This window comes from Microcaecilia unicolor, chromosome 2 (genome assembly GCF_901765095.1).
Source record: "Microcaecilia unicolor chromosome 2, aMicUni1.1, whole genome shotgun sequence".
NCBI lineage: Eukaryota > Metazoa > Chordata > Amphibia > Gymnophiona > Siphonopidae > Microcaecilia > Microcaecilia unicolor.
Window position 1 is genome coordinate 259,777,491 of NC_044032.1, and position 25,554 is coordinate 259,803,044.

Genomic DNA, 25,554 nt, shown 5'->3' on the forward strand with positions numbered 1-25,554 from the left:
GTAATCCTGGTGGGTCCGGATTGGCCCAGACGTCCCTGGTATGCGGACTTGATCAGGCTCTCAGTCGACGATCCTCTGCGGCTCTCAGTGGAGCAGGGCCTGTTACATCAGGGTCCCGTGGTGATGGAGGATCCCTCCCCCTTTGGTCTTACGGCCTGGCTATTGAGCGGCAGCGTCTGAGGAAGAAGGGCTTCTCAGACAAGGTCATTGCCACTATGCTAAGAGCGAGGAAGCGCTCTACTTCTACTGCTTACGCCAGGGTTTGGCGTATCTTTGCAGCGTGGTGTGAAGCAGGCTCACTTTCTCCCTTCACTGCTCCAATTTCTTCAGTGTTGGCGTTCCTGCAAGAAGGTCTGGAGAAAGGCCTGTCGCTCAGTTCCCTTAAAGTCCAGGTAGCGGCTCTGGCTTGCTTCAGGGGCCGCCTGAAGGGTGCTTCCCTGGCTTCGCAGCCAGATGTGGTGCGCTTTCTCAAGGGAGTTAATCACCTGCGCCCTCCTCTGCACTCAGTGGTGCCTGCGTGGAATCTCAACCTGGTGTTAAGAGCCTTGCAGAAGCCGCCTTTTGAACCCTTGTCGAGGGCATCTCTGAAAGACCTGACGTTGAAAGCAGTCTTTTTGGTGGCTATCACTTCAGCCAGAAGAGTTTCCGAGCTCCAGGCGCTCTCATGTCGAGAGCCTTTTCTGCAGTTCACTGAGCAGGAGTGACTATTCGCACAGTGCCTTCCTTCCTGCCCAAGATTGTTTCTCGCTTCCATGTGAATCAGCAGCTCTGTCTCCCTTCCTTTCGGAGGGAGGACTACCCAGAGGAGTACTCTGCTCTTAAATATCTGGATGTGAGACGAGTCATCATCAGATACTTGGAAGTGACCAATGATTTCCGGAAATCGGATCATCTGTTTGTCCTGTTTACAGGTCCTCGTAAGGGTCTGCAGGCTGCTAAGCCTACAGTGGCAAGATGGGTCAAGGAAGCCATTGCAGCGGCTTATGTGGCCGCAGGGAAGGTGCCGCCTATCCAGCTGAAGGCTCACTCCACGAGAGCTCAGGCGACCTCGATGGCAGAGGCCGGGTCCGTCTCCTTGGAAGAGATATGCAAGGCGGCAACTTGGGCTTCGGCTCATACATTCTCCAAGCATTACCGTTTGACTGTGGCTGCACGGGCGGAGGCCCGGTTTGGAGCTTCAGTGTTGAGGTCAGGGATTTCAATGTCCCGCCCTGGGTGAGTACTGCTTCGGTACATCCCACCAGTCTATGGATTGATCAGCTTGATGATATGGAAGGTAAAATTATGTATAATCATACCTGATAATTTTCTTCCATTAATCATAGCTGATCAATCCATAGCCCCTCCCAGATATCTGTTCTGTTTTTATTCTGGTTGCATTTCAGGTTCAAGTTTAGTCTTCAGTTTCTTCAGAAGACTTCGTGTTCAAGTTTTTTCACTTGGATTCTTCAAGAGTTGAGACGAGTTTGTGTTACAGTGAGCTGCTGCATTCCTCTCCCCTCCGTTTTACAGGGCTGGATTGAGACATAAATTCTGCCGGCACTCCCTCCCGCTTCGTGCGGCTGTAGGGCAGCTTTGTACCCTTCCCGCTTCGGCGGTGTTAGGGTCAGTCAGCTCCTCCCGCGGTTGCGGTTGCAGGATAAGCCAGATCCCCCCGCATCGGCGGGTGTGGTGTCCCTCCCCCGCTCCGCGGGGATGAGCTGGACGGATTCCCCTCCCCCACTTGTGTGGGGATGAGCTGGGTTAATTCCCCTCCCCCGTTTCGGCGGTGGTGAGCTGGGCAGAGTGTCCCTTCGTGGGTGTAATTCTCTAAGTGCTGAGTCCTGCGGATGGAGCTTTGATATCGACACTACTGAGGAGTTTCCGGCCAGCACATGACCACATATAGGGAGGCAAAAGTTTGCTCTCTATCTCCACCTGCTGGTAGATGGACACAACCCACCAGTCTATGATTGATCAGCTATGATTAATGGAAAGAAAATTATCAGGTATGATTATACATAATTTTACCTTGGTTACTTGCTCAATAGAAGGTAAAGTTCATTGTAATGATTTCAGAACAGGAGTGATGATTGCATGGGCTACAGCCAACCAGAAATCTACCTGCCTGCATACTGAGCTGTTTGTGTAATACCCAGATAAGCTTTTGGAAGACCACTTAACACCATGGTGGGGAGCTCTCTTTCCACAGCCTGCACCTGATTCTCTAGTATGAAGGTCCAGCTAGCTCTCCATCTCTCTCTTTCTCTCTACATAGACGCAAGAGGGGAGGAAGGAACTCATCCAGACCCAAGCAAATGGAGGTTAGGAAAATGATAAGCAGGATAACATAGCCACAAAGAGGGGGTGACTCATCCAACAGCATCTGTGTGATCATTTTACACAAGGACTAGACATCCTTGCCATAAGTTTTAATAAATTTATTAACTTAACAATGTAGCTTTTACTCATCAATAATGACTTAAATCCAAGCAGTGTGGAAACTAGGAAATACCAGTACCTACTGTACCTGAATATACTGAATGTACTTGTATTCATGTTTTACTACTGAAAAGGCATAGACTTTATCTTATGTGAGAACATTGGTGTTGGCTAACAGAGCTGATGTTATTGCATCAATAACACTGGCATACGATATGCACTGGAGTGGCAAATCTTGCTCAGAGTATGGACACAAAAGAAATAAGCTAAGGTTGATCTTTATTTTATGTACTGACTAGTAAAAAAGGCCCGTTTTGTAACAAATGAAACGGGCGCTAGCAAGGTTTTAGTGAGAGTGTGATATGTATGTGTGTCTGTGTGTGTGTGACACAGAGAAAGTGTGTGTGTGTCTGTGTGAAGTGTGTGTGCAAGGGTAGGGTGAAAATGAAGATACAGCAGTGAAATTTTACATAGGACAGCTGAACCATTTGAGGCGTGTTTGTGTGTCTGTGTGAGAGAGTGTGTATATGTGTGTGGGTGTGTGTGTGTGTGAGATAGAGACAGTGTAAGTGTGTGTGTGTGTGCGTCTGTGTGAAAGAGAGTGTGAAAGGGTAGGGTCAAATGAAGAGACAGCATTATAATTGTACATAGCACAGCATAAACATTTGAGGCAGTTCTTGCCTTATCTCCCCTGCCGCCCGCTCCATACCCAACGATTCTTTCCTTGTCTTCCATCCCCTCTGTGTCTCTATGTGTGTGAGAGAAACATAGTAAACATAGTAGATGACGGCAGAAAAAGACCTGCACGGTCCATCCAGTCTGCCCAAGAAGATAAATTCATATGTGCTACTTTTTATTTGTACTGTCCTCTTCAGTGCACAGACCGTATAAGTCTGGCCAGCCCTATCCCTGCCTCCCAACCACCAACCCCGCCTCCCAACCACCAGCTCTGGCACAGACCCTATAAGTCTGCCCAGCACTATCCCCACCTCCCAACTACCAGTCCCGCCTCTCACCACCAGCTCTGGCACAGACCGTATAAGTCTGCCTAGCACTATCCCTGCCTCCCACCACCGGCTCTGGCACAGACCGTATAAGTCTGCCCAACACTATCCCCGCTGCCCAACCACCAGCCCCGGCACAGACCGTATAAGTCTGCCCAGCACTAGTCCCGTCTCCCAACCACCAGCCCAGGCACAGACCGTATAAGTCTGGCCAGCACTAGCCCCGCCTCCCAACCACCAGCTCTGCCACCCATTCTAGGCTAAGCTCCTGAGGATTCCTTCCTTCTGCACAGGATTCCTTTTCTTCCTTGTTCAGGGAGAAGGATTCAGAGCTGAATCAGAAGCGGCCACAGTACATCAAGGCAAAGGAGAACACCTCACACAAGATCAAGAAGCTGGAGGCAGCTAAGAAATCGCTAAGAGAGAGAGAGTGCTAGCAGTCCCTGTGATAGTGGCAGGTCAGTTGCTCATTATAGCCAGTTAAGAGTGGGAATGAGTGTGTATGTGCTGGGTTTTTTTTCCTTCCCTCCTATGCCCTCCGTGTTCGCTGTTTCTCCGAGGACAAGCAGGCTGCTTGTTCTCACTGATGGGTGACGTCCTCGGCAGCCCCTCCAATCGAATCTTCCTAGCAAAGTCCTTTGCTAGCTCTCGCGCGCACCGCGCATGCGCGGCCGTCTTCCCGCCCGAAACCGGCTCGAGCCGGCCAGTCTTCTTTCGTCCGCACTCGGTACGGCTGTGTTTTTTGCCGTGTTGAGCCCCGGAGAGTCGACCTCGCGCGTCCGTTATTTAATCGACGTGTTTTTTCTTCGGAAAAGTTTTCTTTCGTTCGGAAAGTGCTCCGGAAACCCCCTTGGGTTTCGTTTGCCCCTTCCCGTATTTCCAGTTTTTGCCCCGGTAAGTTTTCTTTCGTTGTCGGGGTAGGCCTCTTTTCGGCCTCGGTCGAGATTTTCTCCCTTAAAGTTTTGGTGCTCCAAATTCGTCATTTCGGATTTTGACTTCGCCGGCGTGATTTTTCCGCCCATGACATTGAAGCCTTCCAGCGGCTTCAAGAAGTGCACCCAGTGCGCCCGGGTAATCTCGCTCACTGATAGGCACTCTTCGTGTCTTCAGTCTGGGGGGCCGAGCACCGTCCCCAGAACTGTAGTCTGTGTTCCCTCTTACAAAGGCGGACTCAAGTAGCGAGATTGGCCCAGTGGAACGTTTTGTTCTCGGGCTCTTCGTCGGCATCGGCACCGGGGTCATCGTGTGCATCGACGTCATCAGCGTCCAGACCTTCTTCCTTGGCTGCCAGTGCATCGAGTGCATCGAGGCATCGGCCCTCTGCATCGGCGCCGAGACATCGGATAGCTGCATCGACGTTGGTGGTACCGGGACCTCGTCTCCTGATGTCGTCGGACGGTGGTGCATCGAGTGGAGTGCAGGTGAGGGCTGTCCATTCCCCTGCTGGTGGCGGTGAGCCCTCGGGTGGGTCTCCTCCTACCCTGAGGGCTCCTGCGGTACAGCCCCCCCGAGACCGACCTCCTTCGGCCTCGGCCCGAGGAAGCGACGGATGGATTCTACGTCCTCCTCGTCGGTGCCGGGGAGCTCCGGTGACATGCTTCGGAAGAAGTCGAAGAAGCATCGACACCGGTCTCCTCCCGCGTCGGCACGAGAGCTCTGGGTCGCCGAGGGAGTCGGCACCCAGCAGGCATCGGCACCGAGAGGACCGCTCACCCTCTGTTCAGGAGGTGTCGATGCGCTCCACTCTGGACAGCCCGGAACAGCCTCCACGCCCGGAACAGGTTCTGACATCGACGCCTGCATCGACCTCCATGCCTTTCTCTGCAGCCGCTCTGAACGAGAGCCTCCGGGCCGTTCTCCCAGAGATTCTGGGAGAGCTGTTGCGCCCTACCCCTCCGGTACCGGCGGTGCTTGCGCCTCCGGTACCGTCGAGCGTGGCGCCGGCTGGCCCATCGCCCGGGGTGAGGTCCCCGACGTCGGTACCCGAGTGCGGTGCCGACTGCGGCCACCTCCCAGGAGGGCTCCCCGACTACGTCGGCGGAGGGAGCTTCGCCGATGCGGGCGAGGGAGTCTACCTCTTGACGCCCCCATCGTGGACGTGGCTCCACGGAGTCGAGCCGGGCACGGTTGCAGACGCAGGTCCGTGAACTTGTGTCTGACACCGAGGGTGAGGCCTCGTGGGAGGAAGAAGAAGACCCCAGATATTTCTCTGACGAGGAGTCTGAGGGTCTACCTTCTGATCCCACTCCCTCTCCTGAAAGACAGCTTTCTCCTCCCGAGAGTCTGTCTTTTGCTTCCTTTGTCCGGGAGATGTCTACGGCCATCTCCTTCCCGGTGGTTATGGAGGACGAGCCCAGGGCTGAATGTTTGAGCTCCTGGACTATCCTTCTCCACCTAAGGAAGCGTCCACTGTTCCCCTGCACCATGTCCTCAAAAAGACATTGCTGGCAAACTGGACCAAGCCTTTAACTAATCCCCACATCCCCAAGAAGATCGAGTCCCAGTACCGGATCCATGGGGACCCAGAGCTGATGCGCACTCAGTTGCCTCACGACTCTGGAGTTGTGGATCTGGCCCTAAAGAAGGCTAAGAGTTCTAGGGAGCATGCTTCGGCGCCCCGGGCAAAGACTCTAGAACCTTAGACTCCTTTGGGAGGAAGGCCTACCATTCCTCTATGCTCGTGGCCAAAATCCAGTCTTACCAGCTCTACACGAGCATACACATGCGGAACAATGTGCGACAGTTGGCGGGCTTGGTTGATGCTCTTCCCCCTGAGCAAGCCAAGCCTTTTCAGGAGGTGGTCAGGCAGCTGAAGGCGTGCAGAAAATTCCTGGCCAGAGGAGTTTATGACACTTTTGATGTTGCGTCCAGGGCCGCTGCTCAAGGTGTGGTGATGCGCAGGCTCTCATGGCTGCGTGCCGCCGACCTGGAGAATAGAATCCAGCAGCGGATTGCGGACTCGCCTTGCCGTGCGGACAACATTTTTGGAGAAAAGTCGAGCAGGTGGTAGAGTCTCTCCACCAGCGGGACACCGCATTCGACAAGTTCTCCCGCCGGCAGCCTTCAGCTTCTACCTCTACAGGTAGACGATTTTTTTCGGGGGAAGGAAGACTGTTCCACTATACTTCTGGTAAGCGTAGGTACAATCCTCCTTCCCGACAGCCTGCGGCCCAGGCTAAGCCCCAGCGCGCTCGCTCTCGTCAGCAGCGTGCGCCTCAGCAAGGCCCCGCGGCTCCCCAGCAAAAGCAAGGGGCGAGCTTTTGACTGGCTCCAGCAGAGCATAGCCGACATCCAAGTGTCAGTGTCGGGCGGACCTGCCAGTCGGAGGGAGGTTTGAAAGCTTTTCACCAAAGGTGGCCTCTCATAACCTCCGATCAGTGGGTTCTGCAAATAGTCCGGCAAGGATACACCCTCAATTTGGCTTCCAAACCTCCAAATTGTCCACCGGGAGCTCAGTCCTACAGCTTCCAGCACAAGCAGGTACTTGCAGAGGAACTCTCCGCCCTTCTCAGCGCCAATGAGGTCGAGCCCGTGCCATCCGGGCAAGAAGGGCTGGGATTCTATTCCAGGTACTTCCTTGTGGAAAAGAAAACAGGGGGGATGCGTCCCATCCTAGACCTAAGGGCCCTGAACAAATATCTCGTAAAAGAAAAGTTCAGGATGCTTTCCCTGGGCACCCTTCTCCCCATGATTCAGCAAAACGATTGGCTATGCTCTCTGGACTTGAAGGATGCCTACACTCACATCCCGATACTGCCAGCTCACAGGCAGTATCTGCGATTTCAGTTGGGCACACGCCACTTCCAGTACTGTGTGCTACCCTTTGGGCTCGCCTCTGCGCCCAGGGTGTTCACAAAGTGCCTAGCTGTGGTAGCAGCGGCGCTTCGCAGGCTGGGGGTGCATGTGTTCCCATATCTCGACGATTGGCTGGTGAAGAACACATCCGAGGCAGGAGCCCTGCAGTCCATGCAGATGACTATTCGCCTCCTGGAGCTACTGGGGTTTGTGATAAATTATCCAAAGTCCCATCTTCTCCCAGTGCAGAAGCTCGAATTCATAGGAGCTCTGCTGGATTCTCGGACGGCTCGCGCCTATCTCCCAGAGGCGAGGGCCAACAACTTGTTGTCCCTCGTCTCGCGGGTGCGAACGTCCCAGCAGATCACAGCTCGGCAGATGTTGAGATTGCTGGGCCACATGGCCTCCACAGTTCATGTGACTCCCATGGCCCGTCTTCACATGAGATCTGCTCAATGGACCCTAGCCTCCCAGTGGTTTCAGGCTGCTGGGGGTCTAGAAGACGTGATCCACCTGTCCACGAGTTTTCTCGAATCCCTCTATTGGTGGACAATCTGGTCCAATTTGACTCTGGGACGTCCTTTCCAAATTCCTCAGCCACAAAAGTGCTGACAACGGATGCGTCTCTCCTGGGGTGGGGAGCTCATGTCGATGGGCTTCACACCCAAGGAAGCTGGTCCCTCCAGGAACGCGGTCTACAGATCAATCTCCTGGAGTTGCGAGCGATCTGGAACGCCCTGAAGGCTTTCAGAGATCGGCTGTCCCACCAAATTATCCAAATTCAGACAGACAACCAGGTTACCATGTACTATGTCAACAAGCAGGGGGGCACCGGATCTCGCCCCCTGTGTCAGGAAGCCGTCAGCATGTGGCTCTGGGCTCGCCGTCAAGGCATGGTGCTCCAAGCCACATATCTGGCAGGCGTAAACAACAGTCTGGCCGACAGGTTGAGCAGGATTATGCAACCTCACGAGTGGTCGCTCAATTCCCGAGTGGTGCGCCAGATCTTCCAAGCGTGGGGCACCCCCTTGGTGGATCTCTTCGCATCTCGAGTGAACCACAAAGTCCCTCAGTTCTGCTCCAGGCTTCAGGCCAACGGCAGACTGGCATCGGATGCCTTCCTCCTGGATTGGGGGAAGGCCTGCTGTATGCTTATCCTCCCATTCCTCTGGTGGGGAAGACTTTGTTGAAACTCAAACAAGACCGAGGCACCATGATTCTGATTGCTCCTTTTTGGCCGCGTCAGATCTGGTTCCCTCTTCTTCTGGAGTTATCCTCCGAAGAACCGTGGAGATTGGAGTGTTTTCCGACCCTCATCACACAGGATGAAGGGGCACTTCTGCATCCCAGCCTCCAGTCGCTGGCTCTTACGGCCTGGATGTTGAGGGCGTAGACTTTGCCTCTTTGGGTCTGTCCGAGGGTGTCTCCCGCATCTTGCTTGCTTCCAGGAAAGATTCCACTAAGAGAAGTTACTTCTTCCATTGGAGGAGGTTTGCCGTCTGGTGTGACAGCAAGGCCCTAGATCCTCGCTCTTGTCCTACACAGACCCTGCTTGAATACCTTCTGCACTTGTCTGAGTCTGGTCTCAAGACCAACTCTGTAAGGGTTCACCTTAGTGCAATCAGTGCTTACCATTACCATGTGGAAGGTAAGCCGATCTCAGGACAGCCTTAGTTGTTCGCTTCATGAGAGGCTTGCTTTTGTCAAAGCCCCCTGTCAAGCCTCCTACAGTGTCATGGGATCTCAATGTCGTTCTCACCCAGCTGATGAAACCTCCTTTTCAGCCACTGAACTCCTGCCATCTGAAGTACTTGACCTGGAAGGTCATTTTCTTGGTGGCAGTTACTTCAGCTCGTAGAGTCAGTGAGCTTCAGGCCCTGGTAGCCCAGGCCCCTTACACCAAATCTCATCATAACAGAGTAGTCCTCCGCACTCACCCTAAGTTCTTGCCAAAGGTTGTGTCGGAGTTCCATCTGAACCAGTCAATTGTCTTGCCAACATTCTTTCCCCGTCCTCATTCCTGCCCTGCTGAACGTCAGCTGCACACATTGGACTGCAAGAGAGCATTGGCCTTCTACCTGGAGCGGACACAGCCCCACAGACAGTCCGCCCAATTGTTTGTTTCTTTTGATCCCAATAGGAGGGGAGTGGCTGTAGGGAAACGCACCATATCCAATTGGCTAGCAGATTGCATTTCCTTCACTTACGCCCAGGCGGGGCTGGCTCTTGAGGGTCATGTCACGGCTCATAATGTAGAGCCATGGCTGCGTCGGTAGCCCACTTGAAGTCAGCCTCCATTGAAGAAATTTGCAAGCTGCGACGTGGTCATCTGTCCACACATTCACATCTCATTACTGCCTGCAGCAGGATACCCGACGCGACAGTCGGTTCGGGCAGTCAGTTCTTCAGAACCTGTTTGGGCTTTAGGATCCAACTCCACCCCCGAGGGCCCTGTTTGTTCTGTTCCAGGCTACACTCTCAGTTAGTTGGTAATTTTTTAGGTCAATCTCAGTTATGTCCTCGCCGTTGCGAGGCCCAATTGACCATGGTTGTTGTTTTGAGTGAGCCTGGGGGCTAGGGATACCCCATCAGTGAGAACAAGCAGCCTGCTTGTCCTCGGAGAAAGCGAATGCTACATACCTGTAGAAGGTATTCTCCGAGGACAGCAGGCTGATTGTTCTCACAAACCCGCCCGCCTCCCCTTTGGAGTTGTGTCTTCCCTTGAACTGTATTGTCTTGCTACATACTGGACTGGCCGGCTCGAGCCGGTTTCGGGCGGGAAGACGGCCGCGCATGCGCGCGAGAGCTAGCAAAGGACTTTGCTAGGAAGATTCCGATTGGAGGGGCTGCCGAGGACGTCACCCATCAGTGAGAACAATCAGCCTGCTGTCCTCGGAGAATACCTTCTACAGGTATGTAGCATTCGCTTTGTGTGAAGAGCAGAGATCTATATGGTGCATTTCTTCCCACAATGTGAAAGGTAAGGACGTATTCTTGACTGCAGTGTTTGTTTTTGGTGGGTTTTTGTTGTATGCTACTTCTTAGCAGTCGGATTTTTGTTTGAATAGCGATTTTTTTTGTTCTGGTAGGGCGTTTTGTCAGGGGGAAGCACATACCGTGATCTAAGCATGGCATTTTGTCAGGGGAAAGCACAAATTGGAATCGGCTTCCTGCGAGGTTCATTGTCTCTTTGTTGTTCTGGAAGTGCCCGATTGTGTTCTTCCTTCTGCTCCCTTTTCCGTAGCATTGTTTCGTGATTGGTCCTTTTAGCGTTGCTGTTGACGTTGCGTAGCAACTGTGTTCTGGTTTTCATTGGTCTGCGATGTGTCTCACGTCACGTACCGTTGCTAGTAACGGGATTGCGATGTGATTGGTTGAGTGTCATTGGTCCGCCCTCGACGTCATGACGTTTGACGCGGGGGTGGGGCAACACTCATGGGCGAATCCGGGTTTCACCACCATGCAATTAGAACGTTGGGACTCGTGGAGGCTTCAGAACGTTGGAGGTGCGTTTTATATAGAGAAATAGAGAGATATTCAGGTGAAGAACACAATAGCTACAGTATTCCATTTACTTAAAAAAAAGTACATATAATATGACCTGCAGATAGAACTTCTGAATTTTGGACAAAGGGGACCAAATTTTTTATAAATGTTTTTCTCCCAACCTACATCTAGATATGTAACTTTTAATAAACCTTTCATGCCATCTTTCAAAAAAAGAATTGCAGCCTTAGAACCAAATACAGATATTTCCTCAGCAATCCTCCAGACCGTTCAAGACGCTTGGGTTATGCACTCCTACCAGCAGAGGGAGACTGATGTGTGCAGCCTGTGCAGTGTACTCAGTCTGGTAGGCCCGTTTGTGGTTTCTAGGTTGGATTGTAAATGTTAGAGAACCCATACTAGGATCTCTATTACAGGGTGTAAGTCCTAAGGGGCTTCTTATTCCCTGTGGGGTGTCACACCCGGGTGGCCGGGTCCCTCCCCCTGTGCTCTTCCTCTGGAGGACTGCTTGACCTCGGCTACAGACCTCGTTCTGTACCCTTGAGGTGTTTAGGCATCAGCAACGAGCTTTAAAAAAAATAAACGTTTTTAAAAGGCGGCTATTTTGGCCGTTCTTGTGGCAGTCCAGAGATAAAACGTCTTCAAGGGCATTCTTGCCTTAGGCGGTTTTGCCTATTAGTCTGTCAAAGCAACTTTGTTTTGTTGTGTTTGCGGCCATTATGTCTAAGCCTGCGAGGGTGTCGGTTTTTGCGCGAAGCATGGCATTGAAGTGAAAGGTGGCCAATGTAGATTTTGTGGGGAGCCTACGTTGTCAGCGCTCTTGCCCCCGTGCTTTCCCCTGAGTCGGCGGAGGTGTGGACGGCAATTTGACCGCACATTCCGGGCCGGCAACGGCAGGGCCGGTTTTGGCGGGAAACGCGGCCATTTTGGCCTGCGCGTCCCGGGTCGGCCTCGACGGAGCCCTTTTTGGCGGGAAGCGCGGCCCTTTTGGCCGCACATCCAGTACCGGCGCCGGGGGGGACCCTTGTGTGGCGGGAAGCGCGCCTAGTTCAGCTGCGGATCATGCAATGGACCTGCCGCCTCGGGAGCGAGGGGGGTCCGTCGTGGACACTGCGGGAAGAGTTGTTGGGGCTTCAGCAGCGTCGGGGAGGTCTGGTTCCCTCCTGAGTTTTGTTTGGTCTCTGTATAATGCCTGGAGAGCTGGCCCCTCTCAGGCTATTTGTTCCCCGGAGGGTGGTAGCTCAGTGGGAGTTAAGCGCCCACGGGTGGATATTTCGGAGCCTATGGAGATACTTTCTCTGCCTGGGTCGGACGTTTGGAGTGACCCAGGAGAGGAGGATCTCTTAGATGTGTCTGAGGATCAGGATGGGCTAAGGCCTGGGGAAGATTCTTCAATGGTTCGCATTTTTCATAAGGAGGAGTTGTTCGAGCTCATTGATCAGGTGATCTGTACTTTGAAGTTTGCTCCGGCGGCCACTCGCTCTGCGGAGGGACCCCAGGTAGATCCCTTGGTTAAGGGGATTCGGAGAGCCTCCCGTTTCTTTCCCATGAATTCAGACATTAGGGACATGGTTTTTCAGGAATGGTCTGTGCCAGAGGCTGCTTGTAAGGTGTCTAGGGCTATGGCATGGCTGTAGCCCTTGCCTCCAGAACATTTGGCCCTGCTGAAACCCACCTACTGTGCATGCTGTGGTTACGGTGGTTACTAAGGCTATGGCCATTCCGGTGGATGGTGGTACAGCCTTACGGGATCCTCAGGATAAGAAGCTAGAGTCCTTTCTGAAGCGCAGCTTTGATTTGTCGGCTTTGGCCTTGCAAGCCTCTGTGTGTTGGGGCTTGGTAGCCAGAGCTTGTTTCCGTTGGGCGGAGAAGCTCTTGGATGAGCCTGCGTTAGATAGGACTGGTTTGGTTCAGGACCTGGCCAAATTGGAGATGGGGTCTTCGTTTTTGGCAGACACCCTTTATGATTTGCTAAGGGCTTCGGCTAGAATATGGCTCTGGCGGTGACGGCTCGCAGGGCTCTTTGGCTTAGGGGCTGGGTGGCAGATGCTGGCCTCTAAAGCAAAGTTGTGTTCTCTATCTTTTGAAGGTTCTATGTTGTTTGGAGAGGACTTGGATAAACTGATGAGTGGTCTTGGGGATACCAAAGTCTCACGGTTGCCGGAGTTACGGCCTAAGGCAAGCTAGTCGAGGTGGTTCGGCTAGAGGTCGGTTTAAGGACGCGAGGCGGTACAGGCCGGGCAGATTTGTGTCTCCTTCTAAAAGCCAGTTTTTCTAGCGGACGCAAGTCCCTTTCGAGGGGGTCGTTGAGGAGGTCGGGACTCCTCCGGAGGTGCCGGAAATGGTAATAAGTCCTTCTTATGAAGGTGTGCGGGTCCAACCTCTGGTGAAGGTCGGGGCGCGACTTCGTCTGTTTTAGCAGGGGTGGACCCAAATTACTTCAGATCAGTGGGTGCTGGAGGTCATTCGCGACGGTTATGCGCTCGAGTTCGAGCACCCGCTGCCGGATCTGTTTTCTTCCCTCTCCTTGTCACTCTCGAGTCAAGTTAAAGGCTATTCAAGAGACTCTGGGTCGCTTAATCCAATTGGGAGCTGTGGTACCCGTTCCTCGGCACGAGCTGGGAATGGGTTGTTATTCCATTTACTTTGTGGTGCTGAAGAAGGAGACCAGTTTGACCCATTTTAGATCTCAAGAGGGTCAATGGGGCGCTCAAGGTGCCATCCTTCCACATGGAGACTCTGCACTTGGTCATAGTGGCTGTCATCAGGGAGAATTTCTCACGTCACTGGATCTCACGGAAGCGTATCTGCACGTGCCGATTCGAGAGGCCCATCAGTGTTTCCTTCGTTTTGCTGTTTTAGGGAGGCACTTTCAGTTCTGTGCTCTGCCTTTTGGTCTGGCAACGGCTCCACGCACCTTCTCCAAGATAATGGTGGTGGTAGCAGGGGCTTTGCGGAGGCAGGGAATTCTAGTGCATCCATATCTGGGCGACTGGTTGATCCGGGTGAAGTCTCGGGCTCACAGTGTGGCGGCGACTGCTCAGGTGGTCGCGTTTCTGGAATCGCTCAGATGGGTAGTGAATGTAGTCAAAAGTCAGTTGATCCCATCACAGAGTCTGGAGTACTTGGGAGTGCGATTCGACACGGCAGTGAGTTGTGTTTTTCTGCCGGATTCTCAGATCGCCTCTCTTCAGCAGCAGGTCCAGCTATTAATGTCCATTCAGAGTCTGACGGTTTCAAATGTACCTTCGGGTTCTAGGCCTCATGGCAGTGACAATAGAGGTAGTACCATGGGCCAGGGTGCATATGCATCAGCTTCAGGCAGCTCTGTTGTCCAGGTGGTCTCAGGTACACAGTTTGGAGTTGTGGTTGCCATTGAGGGGGGCTCCTCGGCACAGTCTCCAGTGGTGGCTGTGCTTGGCTCATCTGAAAAAGGGCATGCCGTTGGAACCTCCTCAGTGGGTGATTCTGGTAACGGATGCCAGTCTGCTGGGCTGGGGAGCTCAGTGTCTCGGTCGGTCCGCGCAGGGGCGGTGGTCGACGGAGGAAGCTCAGTGGTCTATCAACCGGTTGGAGACGAGGGCGATTCAGCTAGCTCTGTTGGCGTTTCGCTCAAGTATGGTCGGAAAGGCGGTAAGAGTCATGGCCGACAACGCGACAGCAGTATGTCAACCGGCAGGGCGGTACAAAGAGTCCGCAGTTGGCAATCGAGACGGCTCTGCTCATGAGTTGGGCAAAAAGGTATCTAGTGCAGATTTCAGCGGCGCACGTGGCCGGGGTGGACAACATGAACGCGGGATTTTCTAAGCAGATACATGTTGGACCCTCGGAAAATGGTCTCTGCACCAGTCGGTGTTCGACCAGATAGTTCTAAAGTGGGGAATGCCAGTAGTGGATCTCATGGCGTTGGCACAGAATGCTCAGGTTCCTCGGTATTTCAGTCAGCATAGGGATCCGCGAGCGGAAAGGATCGATGCGTTGGTCCTTCCGTGACCTTAGCGGGTATTGCTGTACGTGTTTCCCCCGTGGCCCTTGATAGGTCGAGTCTACAGAGGGTAGAACGTCATGCGGGTCCTGTGTTGTTGGTGACTCCGAATTGGCTGCGTCGGCCGTGGTTCGGGGATCTGATGCGCTTGTTAGAAGGCGAGCCTCTGCGGCTGGGGGGGCTCGGTGCTGTTGTGTCAGGGTCCAATTGTCATGCCGGATCTGGCTCGGTTCTCTCTTACGGTGTGGCCCTTGAGATGGAATGGTTGAGAAGGAAAGAGTTTTCCCCTCAGGTGATTCAGACAATGCTGCAGTCTCGCAACGTTCGACGTCTTTGGCCTATGTGCAAGTGTGGCGCATATTTGAAGATTGGTGTGGGGACCGGGCGTGTGTCCCTTTGACAGCTTCTGTGTCGTGCATTTTAGATTTCTTGCAAGATGGTTTTGAGAAGGGCCTTTCGTTGTCATCTTTGAAAGTGCAGCTGGCTGCTTTGGCGTGTTTTCGGGGTAAGGTACAGGGCCGGTCGGTTGCGTCTTCCCCGGATGTGGTCCGTTTTTGAGGGGGTGAAGTTTGCTTCGTCCTCCTCAGCGGCCAGTAGTTCCACAGTGGGATCTTAATATCGTTCTTGACTCTTTGGCGGGTTCTTCTTTTGAGCCCTTGGAGTCTAGTTCGATAAAGACCTTACTGTGAAGGTGGTCTTTTTGGTAGCCATATCGTCGGCTCGCAGGATTTCGGAACTTCAGGCTTTTTCACGTAGGCCTCCGTTTCTGTGGTTTTCTAAGGAAAGGTTTCGCTGCGTACAGTGCCTTCGTTTTTGCCTAAGGTGGTATCCTCCTTTCATGTCAATCAGGTGATTTCGTTGCCGGTCTTGGGGGACCGGACGGAGGATGCTTCTCAGCGTCGTTTGGTGAAATTGGATGTGCGCAGAGTGTTGAAGGTTTACTTGCGCAGGTCGGAGGAATTCAGGTCTTCGGACAGGTTATTTGTCCTTCATGGGGGGCCCAAGGATGGAACGGCTGCTTCTAAGGCATCTATAGCTCGGTGGTTGAACGATGCCATCTCTTTGGCTTATGTATTGCATGGCCTTACGTTGCCGGTGGGGCTCAACGCACATTCCACTAGGGGGGGATGGTGGCTTCTTGGGCAGAGAGTAGTTTTGTTCCACCGGTGGACATTTGTAGAATGGCGGTGTGGTCCTCCCTGCATTCTTTTGTCAAACATTACAGAGTGGAAGTACAGGCAAGGGAGGATGCCAGTTTTGGAGCTGCAGTCCTGTCCTCTGGGCTTCGCAGGTCCCACCCTTAGATGTGTTTACTGCTTTGGTACATCCTAAGCATCTTGAACGGTCTGGAGGATTGCTGAGGAAGGTGAAATTAGGCCTTACCTGGTAATTTTCTTTCCTCTAGATCCTCCAAACCGTTCAAGAGCCCACCCAGTGTATCGGACAGTTCAGTATGATCATTTCTTTAGACTGCAGTTGCTGATATTTCTAGTAGCTCCTGTGATTTGGGTCCTGGAGTTTTACTAAGGGCAGTTTGTGGTACCGTTTGTGCCCATCTGTAGTTGAATTCCCCCATCTTAAGGAGAGGAGATCTGAGTGTGGGTTCAGTGGTTTTGTTTAGGTGGAGGTGTTTTGTTCCTCTGCTTTGTTACTGTTTTACTGGTTAGTAGAAGGTTTGCACAGGCTACTTGTATAAGAAGTTTGTGTTCTCAGTCTCCCTCTGCTGGTAGGAGTGCCTAACCCAAGTGTCTTGAACGGTCTGGAGGATCTAGAGGAAAGAAAATGAGCAGGTAAGGCCTAATTTCACCTTGTTCATGAAGCACCAACAATAAAAGCAAGGACCCGACACGGTCCGTGTTTCGGTGAGAGTGTCGCATGCCCTGGGGGTCCATATCGTCTTAACTGGTGCCGTAGCGCTAATGATGGGCTGTATAGAACAATCACCAGTACTAAAATGGCAAGTGCCCCCATATGATGAGGAAGCTCAGCAACCAAACTTGTAGGAACCATTCTTGTATGCTGAAGCTCTTCCTACGAGTTTGTTTGCTGAGCTTCCTCATACGGGGACACTTGCCATTTTAGGATTGGCAGTTGTTCTGTACATCCCGTCACTAGTGCTATGGCATCAGTTAAGACGATATTGACCCCTGAGGCAGGTGGCACTCCCTCCAAAACGCAGATCGTGTTGGGTCCTACTTTATTGTTGTTGCTTCATGAATAAACATCTTTTCGTCAGTCCTTTTTGGCCTGTTGTGATAGCCATTGCCTGTCCGTATGTTTGAAAGCTAGTGGTAAAGATTTCATTACATTGCCTGGCATACCCCAAAATAGGGTATTTTCTGACGTTACTTAAGTTTCTTTCTTTTCTGTTCAGCAAAATTTATGGACCCTAATGTTTTTCCATTATCTTTTATTATCTTTGTTGTCTTAGACGATACGTTTACGATTATTTTTTTACTATGACATTGTTTAATGATGATATACTGAACTGTAGCCTACCCATGTTATTGCGTAAGCCACATTGAGCCTGCAACTAGTGGGAAAATGTGGGGTATAAATGTGTTAAATAGCGTCTTCCACATTCACATGATTAAGACCTGTATTTATTTTGTACGCACTGAAGCATATATGTGGTATTATCAGCAGGACTACATCACAGCAACTGGGTAACTCCTGGGGCAGGCGAACAGTTTAAGAAACATGACCCATGTCGATTCTTTTCAATAAAAATCTCCCATTGTCCTGCTCTGAAGGTCCGTTTTTTTGCTTTTTGTTCTGCTTTATACATCCATTCTGAAACATCTCAACTTATTTCTACCCTAAATATTCTTTCAAAGTGACCTGAACCAATCCAATACTGTACTTTGCCATGTATGGCTAAATCCCTTAGGTAATCTAACAATAAATCGTGATACACTCTATCGAATGCTGATATATCTATTTATGCAGCACAGTTGAATGACATCGGCCCTGCTGTTTACTTTAGCGTATGGCAGTTCTTATGCAAAGTAGGTGAATGTTTTGTTGTATTTGGGTCCTAGATTATTGCAACTGGCCCTCAGTGTAGGGTTGGTGAACATTCTGGGCTTGAGCAGATCTCTTATGCAGGAGCTATGTGAAATCTCATGATGTTTTTCTTCCTTCCCTGTAGGTGAAGAAATACCACCGTCTGAAGGAAGAAGCCAGCAAGAGAGCTGCTACCTTAGCACAGGAGCTGGAGAAGTTCAACCGTGATCAAAAGGCAGATCAAGATCGACTGGATCTGGAGGAGCGCAAGAAAGTGGAAACAGAGGTTTGTGTTCTGCTGTATAGCTTGTGATGCCACAGGATGGGGGGTGGGGGGAATAATGTTTGACACAAGTAATCATCCAGGATCTGGTAACACAGCTGATCAGAAAGTATCAGATACTAGGGCAGTTCCCTGGGATATTGTGCGATTTTCAGACTCGTGTTACTTGTGTAGTAATGTATGGGTATGATTAGCCATCAGGAAAAATCATTTTGGAACCCAGGGCAGCCGAATGTTTCTGTGATAGGATCACTACTGGAACCAAGCAGTTAATTTCCACTCCCTCACTTTTAGGCCAAGATTAAGCAGAAGCTGCGTGAGATAGAGGAGAACCAGAAAAGAATTGAGAAGCTTGAGGAATACATTTCCACTAGCAAGTATGTAAAAAAGTGAACTCTTGATGCTTTCTGTTCTACATGCTTTTTGTCCTTTCGCCCTCCTTTTACCATTGTCCTTCTACCTGACCTATAGGCAGTCCCTAGAGGAGCAAAAAAAACTGGAAGGTGAACTGACTGAGGAGGTGGAATTGGCTAAACGTCGCATAGATGAGATAAATAAGGAGCTAAACCAGGTGATGGAGCAACTGGGAGATGCTAGGATTGACCGGCAGGAGAGCAGCCGGCAGCAGCGGAAAGCAGAGATTATGGAAAGCATCAAACGCCTGTACCCTGGCTCTGTGGTAGGTTTTATAGTTTTAAACTGCCAATATGTTGTTTTTTCTCTTTCTATAGTGGATGTATGGAGTGGTCTTCCAGAGGAGTGGTAGAGGCAAAAACAGTAAAAGGATTTAAGGAAGTATGGGATAAGCACAGAGGATCCCCATTTGTGAAGTGTTGAAGGGAAAGATAGATCAACAGTGTTTACCTTCTAAACAGTGTGCATTTGCTGTTGTGCACCTCCTTCCATTTTTCAGTGCACAACTTTCCCCCACCGGCCACTGCTGCTGCTTCCCAGCTGGTCCCAATCTCACCATATTTGTCACTTTATGCCTGTGCAGAAGGCCTGCCTTGCGCACCCCCACCCCCATTCCAACTTCCTGATATGGTGTGGATGAGGACCCAGCAGGTCTTCCATGTGAATATGAAATGAGTCCATGTGCTGCTTTTTGTCTTAGCTGCCCCTGCCACAGATGAACTGCAGCTGTTCTGCCACAGCATTGACACACAGCAGGAACAAAATGCATTATATGTAAACTAGGGAAGGAAAGAGGTGAGGTGCCAGCTTGAGGGGGGGGGGGGGGGGCGGCGGGAGATACTGAACAATAGTATGGGGAAGAGGGGGATCAGGGAAATGCTGGAGAGGGCCAGGGAATGTTGGACTGCATGGGAGAAGGAGAAGAGAGTTGCTGGACTGTGGTGTGGAGGCTGGAGGAAGAGAAGGCCAGAAAGATGTTGGATTACATGGGGGAAGTAGAAGAGAGAGAAGGGAGATGGCAGGGACACAAAAAAGAGGAGAGAGAGGAGAAATGCTGACCCACTGGAGGGGCACATGGGGAAGAAGAGGAGGCTGGTTGCTGTTGGACTGCATGGGAGAAGGAGGAGACAGAGGAAGTGCTGGGCTGTGCAGGGGTGATGCTGGACTGTGGGGGGTGGGGCATGGCAAAGACAACATGGGAATTGTTGGACTGAGAGAAGTGGGGAGGAAACAGGGTAACAGCCAAGGTAGAAAAAAGTATTTCCTTAGTGTTTTTACCAGTCCAGAACCAGAGCATACGCCCTCTGGCAGCTCTATTGTTCAGCATTGTCTCTAAGTGGATGCTTTTGGGATGCTTGCACGTTCAGTGAACCATTTATGAACACTCTTGTGATCCCTGAGGCAGGCGTCCTGTGACGCCAAAACAGACTGTGTTGGGTCCCCTTTCATCCAAGCAACAAATAAAGCATCCTTCAAGCACCATCTCCTGGGTTGGATTGTCCTTTGGCCAGCCTCTACTCTTTTTTGTTTGCTTTGGCTCTTCAACTTGCAGATGGAGACAGACCAGAGACTGTGAACTGTCCCCTGTAAGGGCACTGTGCGGCATTAGGTCTTTTTTAGTATTTCTCCGTTTCCATCAGATAGTGACAGGCAGACCATGCAGCTTTGGAAATTTGTCAGAGGACAGCTCCTGGGCAGTTAGAGAACTGGGTCCCATTTGAGCAGAGGGTGCCTTTTAATAAGCTTGGCTCCAATATAAAATAAAAAAATAATAATAAAAGTAGCATTAATTTAAAAGACAGTTGGCGGATAACTCAGAAGAGTCTGAGATTTCCCCCCCCCCCCCCCCCCCCCCCGGTATATTAAAAAATATATAAGAGAGAGAGAGAAGGGTTTGAAAGCAAGAGACGGGTCTTCTTCCTGATAGCACTCCGTGTAGGACTTCCTTCTGAGGAAACTGCAGCTGATGGGGGGGGGGGGGGGGTAGGTCCCTCCTTTTCCACTTCCTAGAGAGCTTGGGTGAGCAGCTGGGTGTTCGCCTCGCTTTAAGAGCCGTTTCTGTGGAGCCGTGTTAGTCTGCAGTATTAGCTTAAATTTCTGTCACGGATGACATGCCTGAAGAGAGGCATGGATACAGCAAACAGGGAAGTTCCTGCAGAGCGTGTCAAGTGTTGTTTCTGCTACCAGGGTGCTAATGTAGACTGTTCTTGCCAAGGCAGGTACTTCTCCTATTTCAGATCGCAGGAGAAGCCCAGCAAAAGGCAAGAGAGGTATTTTGGGTCAATGAGGAGGTGATTTCTGTTTATTCATTCCCATGGTTCTCATTTAGAAACTGCGTAAAGGCCACCATTTTGCCATAGATCTCTTTTGAGATTTCTGTAGACACGTCTGTTGATGAGAGGCTCAAAATTCATACTATGGAAATGGGTGCTTCATGAAGAACTGTGGAGGTAACAGCAGTATTTTGGAACTAATCGGAGAAAATATTTCCTCACTCAATGTGTAATTAAACTTTGGAATTTGTTGCCAGAGAATGTGGTAAAAGCAGTTAGCTTAGCGGCAGGGGCGTAGCTACGGGTGGGCCCAGGCCCACCCAATTTCAGTTCTGGCCCACCCACCCAAGCGCACATACTGCCCGCCCACTTTTCCTCCAGGCCCGCGCCAGCCCCAACTCCCATTGCCGGCCACTGCTGCTTTTCCTGTTGAGCAGCAGGGTCGGTGCTACAAAAGAAGAAGCGCTCAGCTGACTGAGCTGAGCGCTAACGACAAAAAATGTTTAAAAAAAAAAAACAGTGCGGCACCGCAGGCAGCCTTGAGGCATTGGCTGCTGGCTCTGCAGGCTCCTCCCGTCTCTTACGTCACTGCCCCTGGAGCGAAGCAGGGGCAGTAACGTAAGAGACGGGAGGAGCCTGCAGAGCCAGCAGCCAATGCCTCAAGGCTGCCTGCGGTGCAGGGGCAGTGACGTAAGAGACGGGAGGAGCCTGCAGAGCCAGCAGCAATGCCTCAAGGCTGCCTGCGGTGGCCACGCTTTTTTTTTTTTTTTTTCAACATTTTTTGTCATTAGCGTTAGCGCTCAGCTGTTCTTCTTTTTGTAGCGCCGGCCCTGCTGCTCAATAGGAAAAGCAGCAGTGGCCGGCAATGGGAGCTGGGGCCCACCCAAAATTGGCAGTCTGGCTATGCCACTGCTTAGCCGAGTTTAAAAAAAGGTTTGGCTGGCTTCCTTAAAGAAAAGTCCATAAGCCATTATTAAAATAGACTTGTGAAAATTCACTGCTTATTTCTGGGATAAGCAGCATGAAATATATTGTACTGTTTTGGGATCTTGCCAGGTACTTGTAACCTGGATTGGCCACTGTTTGAAACAGGATACTGGGCGTATGGACCTTCGGTCTATCCCAGTATGGCAACACTTATGTTCTTATGTTCACAGAATTCCCTAGGTCCAGAGTTACCTTTTTCCACAGATTATGTATTTTCTTCATAAGGCATTTTATTTTTAAAGTATTGTCAGAGTGTTCAAGGTTCGGAGGTTCTTCCTACACCCTTTGTAGAGGCAAGGAGGCCTTCCTATATAAAAAGGGAGAGATTTCCAGTCATTGAACGACTGGGAGTCCTAGTAGGTGGATTGAGCTGCTGTCTTAGATCATAGGGGGGGGGGGGGGGGGGTTGGAGTTGCAGAGAAACAAAACAGATTCCTTAGCATCCCTCCGGACCGGCCCAGGATTGGACTGATGGGTTGTGCTCGCCTACCAGCAGGTGGAGACTGAGAAAAAAAACTGACTCTAGAGAGCCAATAAGAGCCCTGGTCATGTGACCCTAGCCTCAGTATTTCTCAGTCTCCCAGCAGGTAGGAAGCGAGCCCATTAGTCTCTCTTTATAGGATTTATATCTATTTAGATTGGTATTCTGGTTTTTTTCTCTATCATTTATTTCTGTGCCTGGGGAAGTTTATTAGAGGCTTTTTGGTGCTTTTCTCTGCTGTTGTCAGCCTCTGGGGTGTCACACTCGGATGTTTCCGGGTCCCTCCCCCAATCCTCCCCATCTCCCTAATGTTCTCTCAAAATTATTAAAGGAAGGGAAGGGCCACCCTTTCTGAGGAAAGGTGTTTTGCCTTGGGAGAGGCAGCCAGGTTGTAAAAAAATCGAGAGAACTTGCCCCACTGACTGAATGAGCAGACAGCTCCGTTTGATTACAGGGGAATGCCTTGTTGGCTGTGATTCAGCTGTGTAAAAAAAAAAAAAAAAAAAAAAGGAAGCCTGCAAAGTAAAGCTGCAGCATTGTGTTTTCAGCCCTCTTTCAGAGTAGTGCTGTTTTTTTTGCTTTAGCAGTGCCGTTTGTACTTTTATTTCGGGGAATTCGTTATTTATTTATTTAGCAATACCTCTCCGTGAAATTGCGCGAACCGCGTAGGCGCGTGCACGGGTTTTCCCTCCGAAATGTCGGAGAAGTTGAAGAGGTGCGCTGTATGTCAGCGGCGAGGCGTTAATGCCTCAGGCGCTTGTAAATACTGCCCGGCGATGATGTTTCTTCTGCCCCTCTCCCTCCGTCGACTACGGGGTCCGTTTTGGCGGTTGGCCCTTCTTCTCCCGCGACGGTGTTAGCGTCGACAGTGGAGGCCTCAGATTCGGGGGTAGCGCTGGAGTTTTGGCGCGAACGGCGGCCATTTGAGCCCAGCTCCGGTTCTTCCTGCAGGGGGTCCGTCTGCTTTGCGCAGCTCTGCGACCTTAGCTGATACAGAATCGGGAGTTATTTTACAGGCTGCCAGCTCTCAGGCAGGGGGGTTTCCTCCTGAGTTTGTTCTACAGATGTATCAGGCGTTTTTAATGCAGAGGGGCAATTCTGGTACAGCAGTGTCACAAGAGCCTGTCACTACTACCCTCCCTCCCAAGAGACCTAGGATTTGGGACATGCAATTGGAATCTCTTTCAAATCAGGATCATGATATGCCCCTTTTAGAGGAGGAAGAGGAATTAGTGGACAATTCTTGGGAAGATTCTTCTTTAGATCCAGACGCTGTACCTTTGGCTCAGGGGGAGGATCCTGCGGTGGCTAGAGTGTTCCATAGAGAGGATTTGCAGGATCTCATTTCTATGGTATCCTCTACTTTGCATTTTGAGGATCCCCTTCCTGACTCAGGGGTCCGAAAGGTGGATATTTTGGTTAAGGGTTCCAGAGCCTCCACAAAAACTTTCCCTATGCATCAAGATATTTGGGAGGTTATTAAACCTCAATGGGAAGTCCGGATGCGGCCTTTCGCCCCTCTAAATCGATGCAGTTTCTTTATCCTCTGCCAGAGGCTGATAGAGCCTTACTTAAGCTTCCGGTGGTAGATGCTGTGGTCTCGGCTGTTACCAAGCGCAACACGGTTCCAGTGGATGGCGGAACCGCTTTGCGCGATGCTCAGGACAGGAGTCTTGACACTCTTCTTAAGAATAGTTTTCATGTTTCTTCTCTGGCGGTTCAAGCGGCTATTTGTGGTTCTCTGGTGGCCAGAGCTTGTTTTCGTTGGGCGGAAAGAGTTTTGGACCGCTCTTCCGATGATTTAGGAGCCATTGATGTGGAAGTGGCTAAGATTGAGACGGGCTCTGCGTTTTTAGCTGATGCTCTGTATGATCTGTTGAGGGCTTCTTCTAAGTCCTTGGCCTTGGGGGTCGCTGCCCGTCGCTCTCTTTGGTTGAAAGGTTGGTCGGCGGATGGAGCGTCCAAGTCTAAATTAAGTAAATTCCCTTTTAGAGGCTCCTTTTTATTTGGTGAAGAGTTGGATAAGTTGGTTCAGTCCCTGGGGGATTCTAAGGTCCCGCGTCTTCCGGAGGATAGACCTCGGCAGTCTAGTCGCGGGGCGTTCTTTGGTCGTGGTCGCATGCGTTCTTTCCGTAGATTTCAATCTGATAGGGGTCCTCAGACTCAGAAACCTCGTTTTTTCAACAGGACTCAGTCCTTCGCGGTTTCCGCAGAGGAGGTAGATTCTCAGCTGCGAGTTTTTCGCTCCCCTTCGCGGGCTTCCCAATGAAGGTGCGAAGGGCTCTCCTCTGATTCCCGTTGGAGCTCGGCTGGCTCAGTTTTATCAGAGGTGGGCCCAAATTACTTCGGATCAATGGGTCTTGGAAGTTATTCGAGACGGTTATGCCTTAGAATTCGCAAGGCCCATTTCAGACGCCTTTCTGGAGTCTCCCTGTCGCTCTCGTCTCAAGGCGGAGGCGATTCGGGAGACTCTACAGAGGCTCTTGGACCTTCAGGCCATTTGCCCTGTCCCGCCGGCGGAGCGCAAGCGGGGTCGTTATTCCATTTATTTCGTGGTCCCAAAGAAAGAAGATTCCTTTCGTCCTATTCTAGACCTCAAAGCTGTCAACCGGGCGCTCAAGGTTACAGGTTTTCGTATGGAGACTCTTCGGTCAGTAATAGTAGCAGTGCGCAAAGGGGAATATCTCACTGCATTAGATCTTACAGAGGCGTATTTGCATGTTCCCATTCACCCGGCTCACCACAAGTTCTTGCGATTTGCGGTTCTAGGTCATCATTTCCAGTTTCGAGCACTGCCTTTCGGTCTTGCGACAGCACCGCGCACATTTACCAAGATTATGGTGGTGGTGGCAGCGGCCCTCCGGAAAGAGGGCATTCTCGTCCATCCTTACTTGGACGACTGGTTGATAAGGGCGAAATCTTATCAAGAAAGTTGCCAGGTCACGGAACGAGTGGTAGCGTTCTTACAGTCCCTAGGTTGGGTGGTGAATCTATCCAAGAGCAGTTTGGCTCCCGCGCAGTCTCTCGAGTATCTGGGAGTTATCTTCGATACGGCGAGGGGTCAAGTTTTGCTTCCGCAGGGCAGGATTCTGAAGCTCCGGTCGCAGATTCTGAATTTGATACATCACAAGGTCCCTTGTGCTCGGGATTATCTTCAGGTTCTCGGATCCATGGCAGCCACGATAGAGGTGGTGCCTTGGGCCAGAGCTCACATGAGGTCTCTTCAGTGGTCTCTTCTGTCTCGGTGGTCGGCGCAAACGGATTCGCTTCTGAAAAGTTGCCTCTGCGCAACCGGGAACGCGTCTCGCTATTTTGGTGGTTAAAGATGCAGAATCTCACAGTAGGGATGCCATTGGAGTCTCCTCGGTGGATTCCGTTGACGACAGATGCCAGTCTCC

The 25,554-nt window shown here is 51.2% G+C and overlaps 1 protein-coding gene across 1 annotated transcript in view; it reads left to right on the plus strand.

Moving 5' to 3' along the window:
* SMC1A (structural maintenance of chromosomes 1A) overlaps positions 1–25,554 on the plus strand; it is a 96,662-nt gene that overhangs the window by 28,203 nt on the left and 42,905 nt on the right. Inside the window, 3 exon segments of the mRNA XM_030194028.1 lie at positions 17,864–18,004; positions 18,296–18,378; positions 18,473–18,680. Of these exon segments, the coding sequence (XP_030049888.1) occupies positions 17,864–18,004; positions 18,296–18,378; positions 18,473–18,680 (432 nt within the window).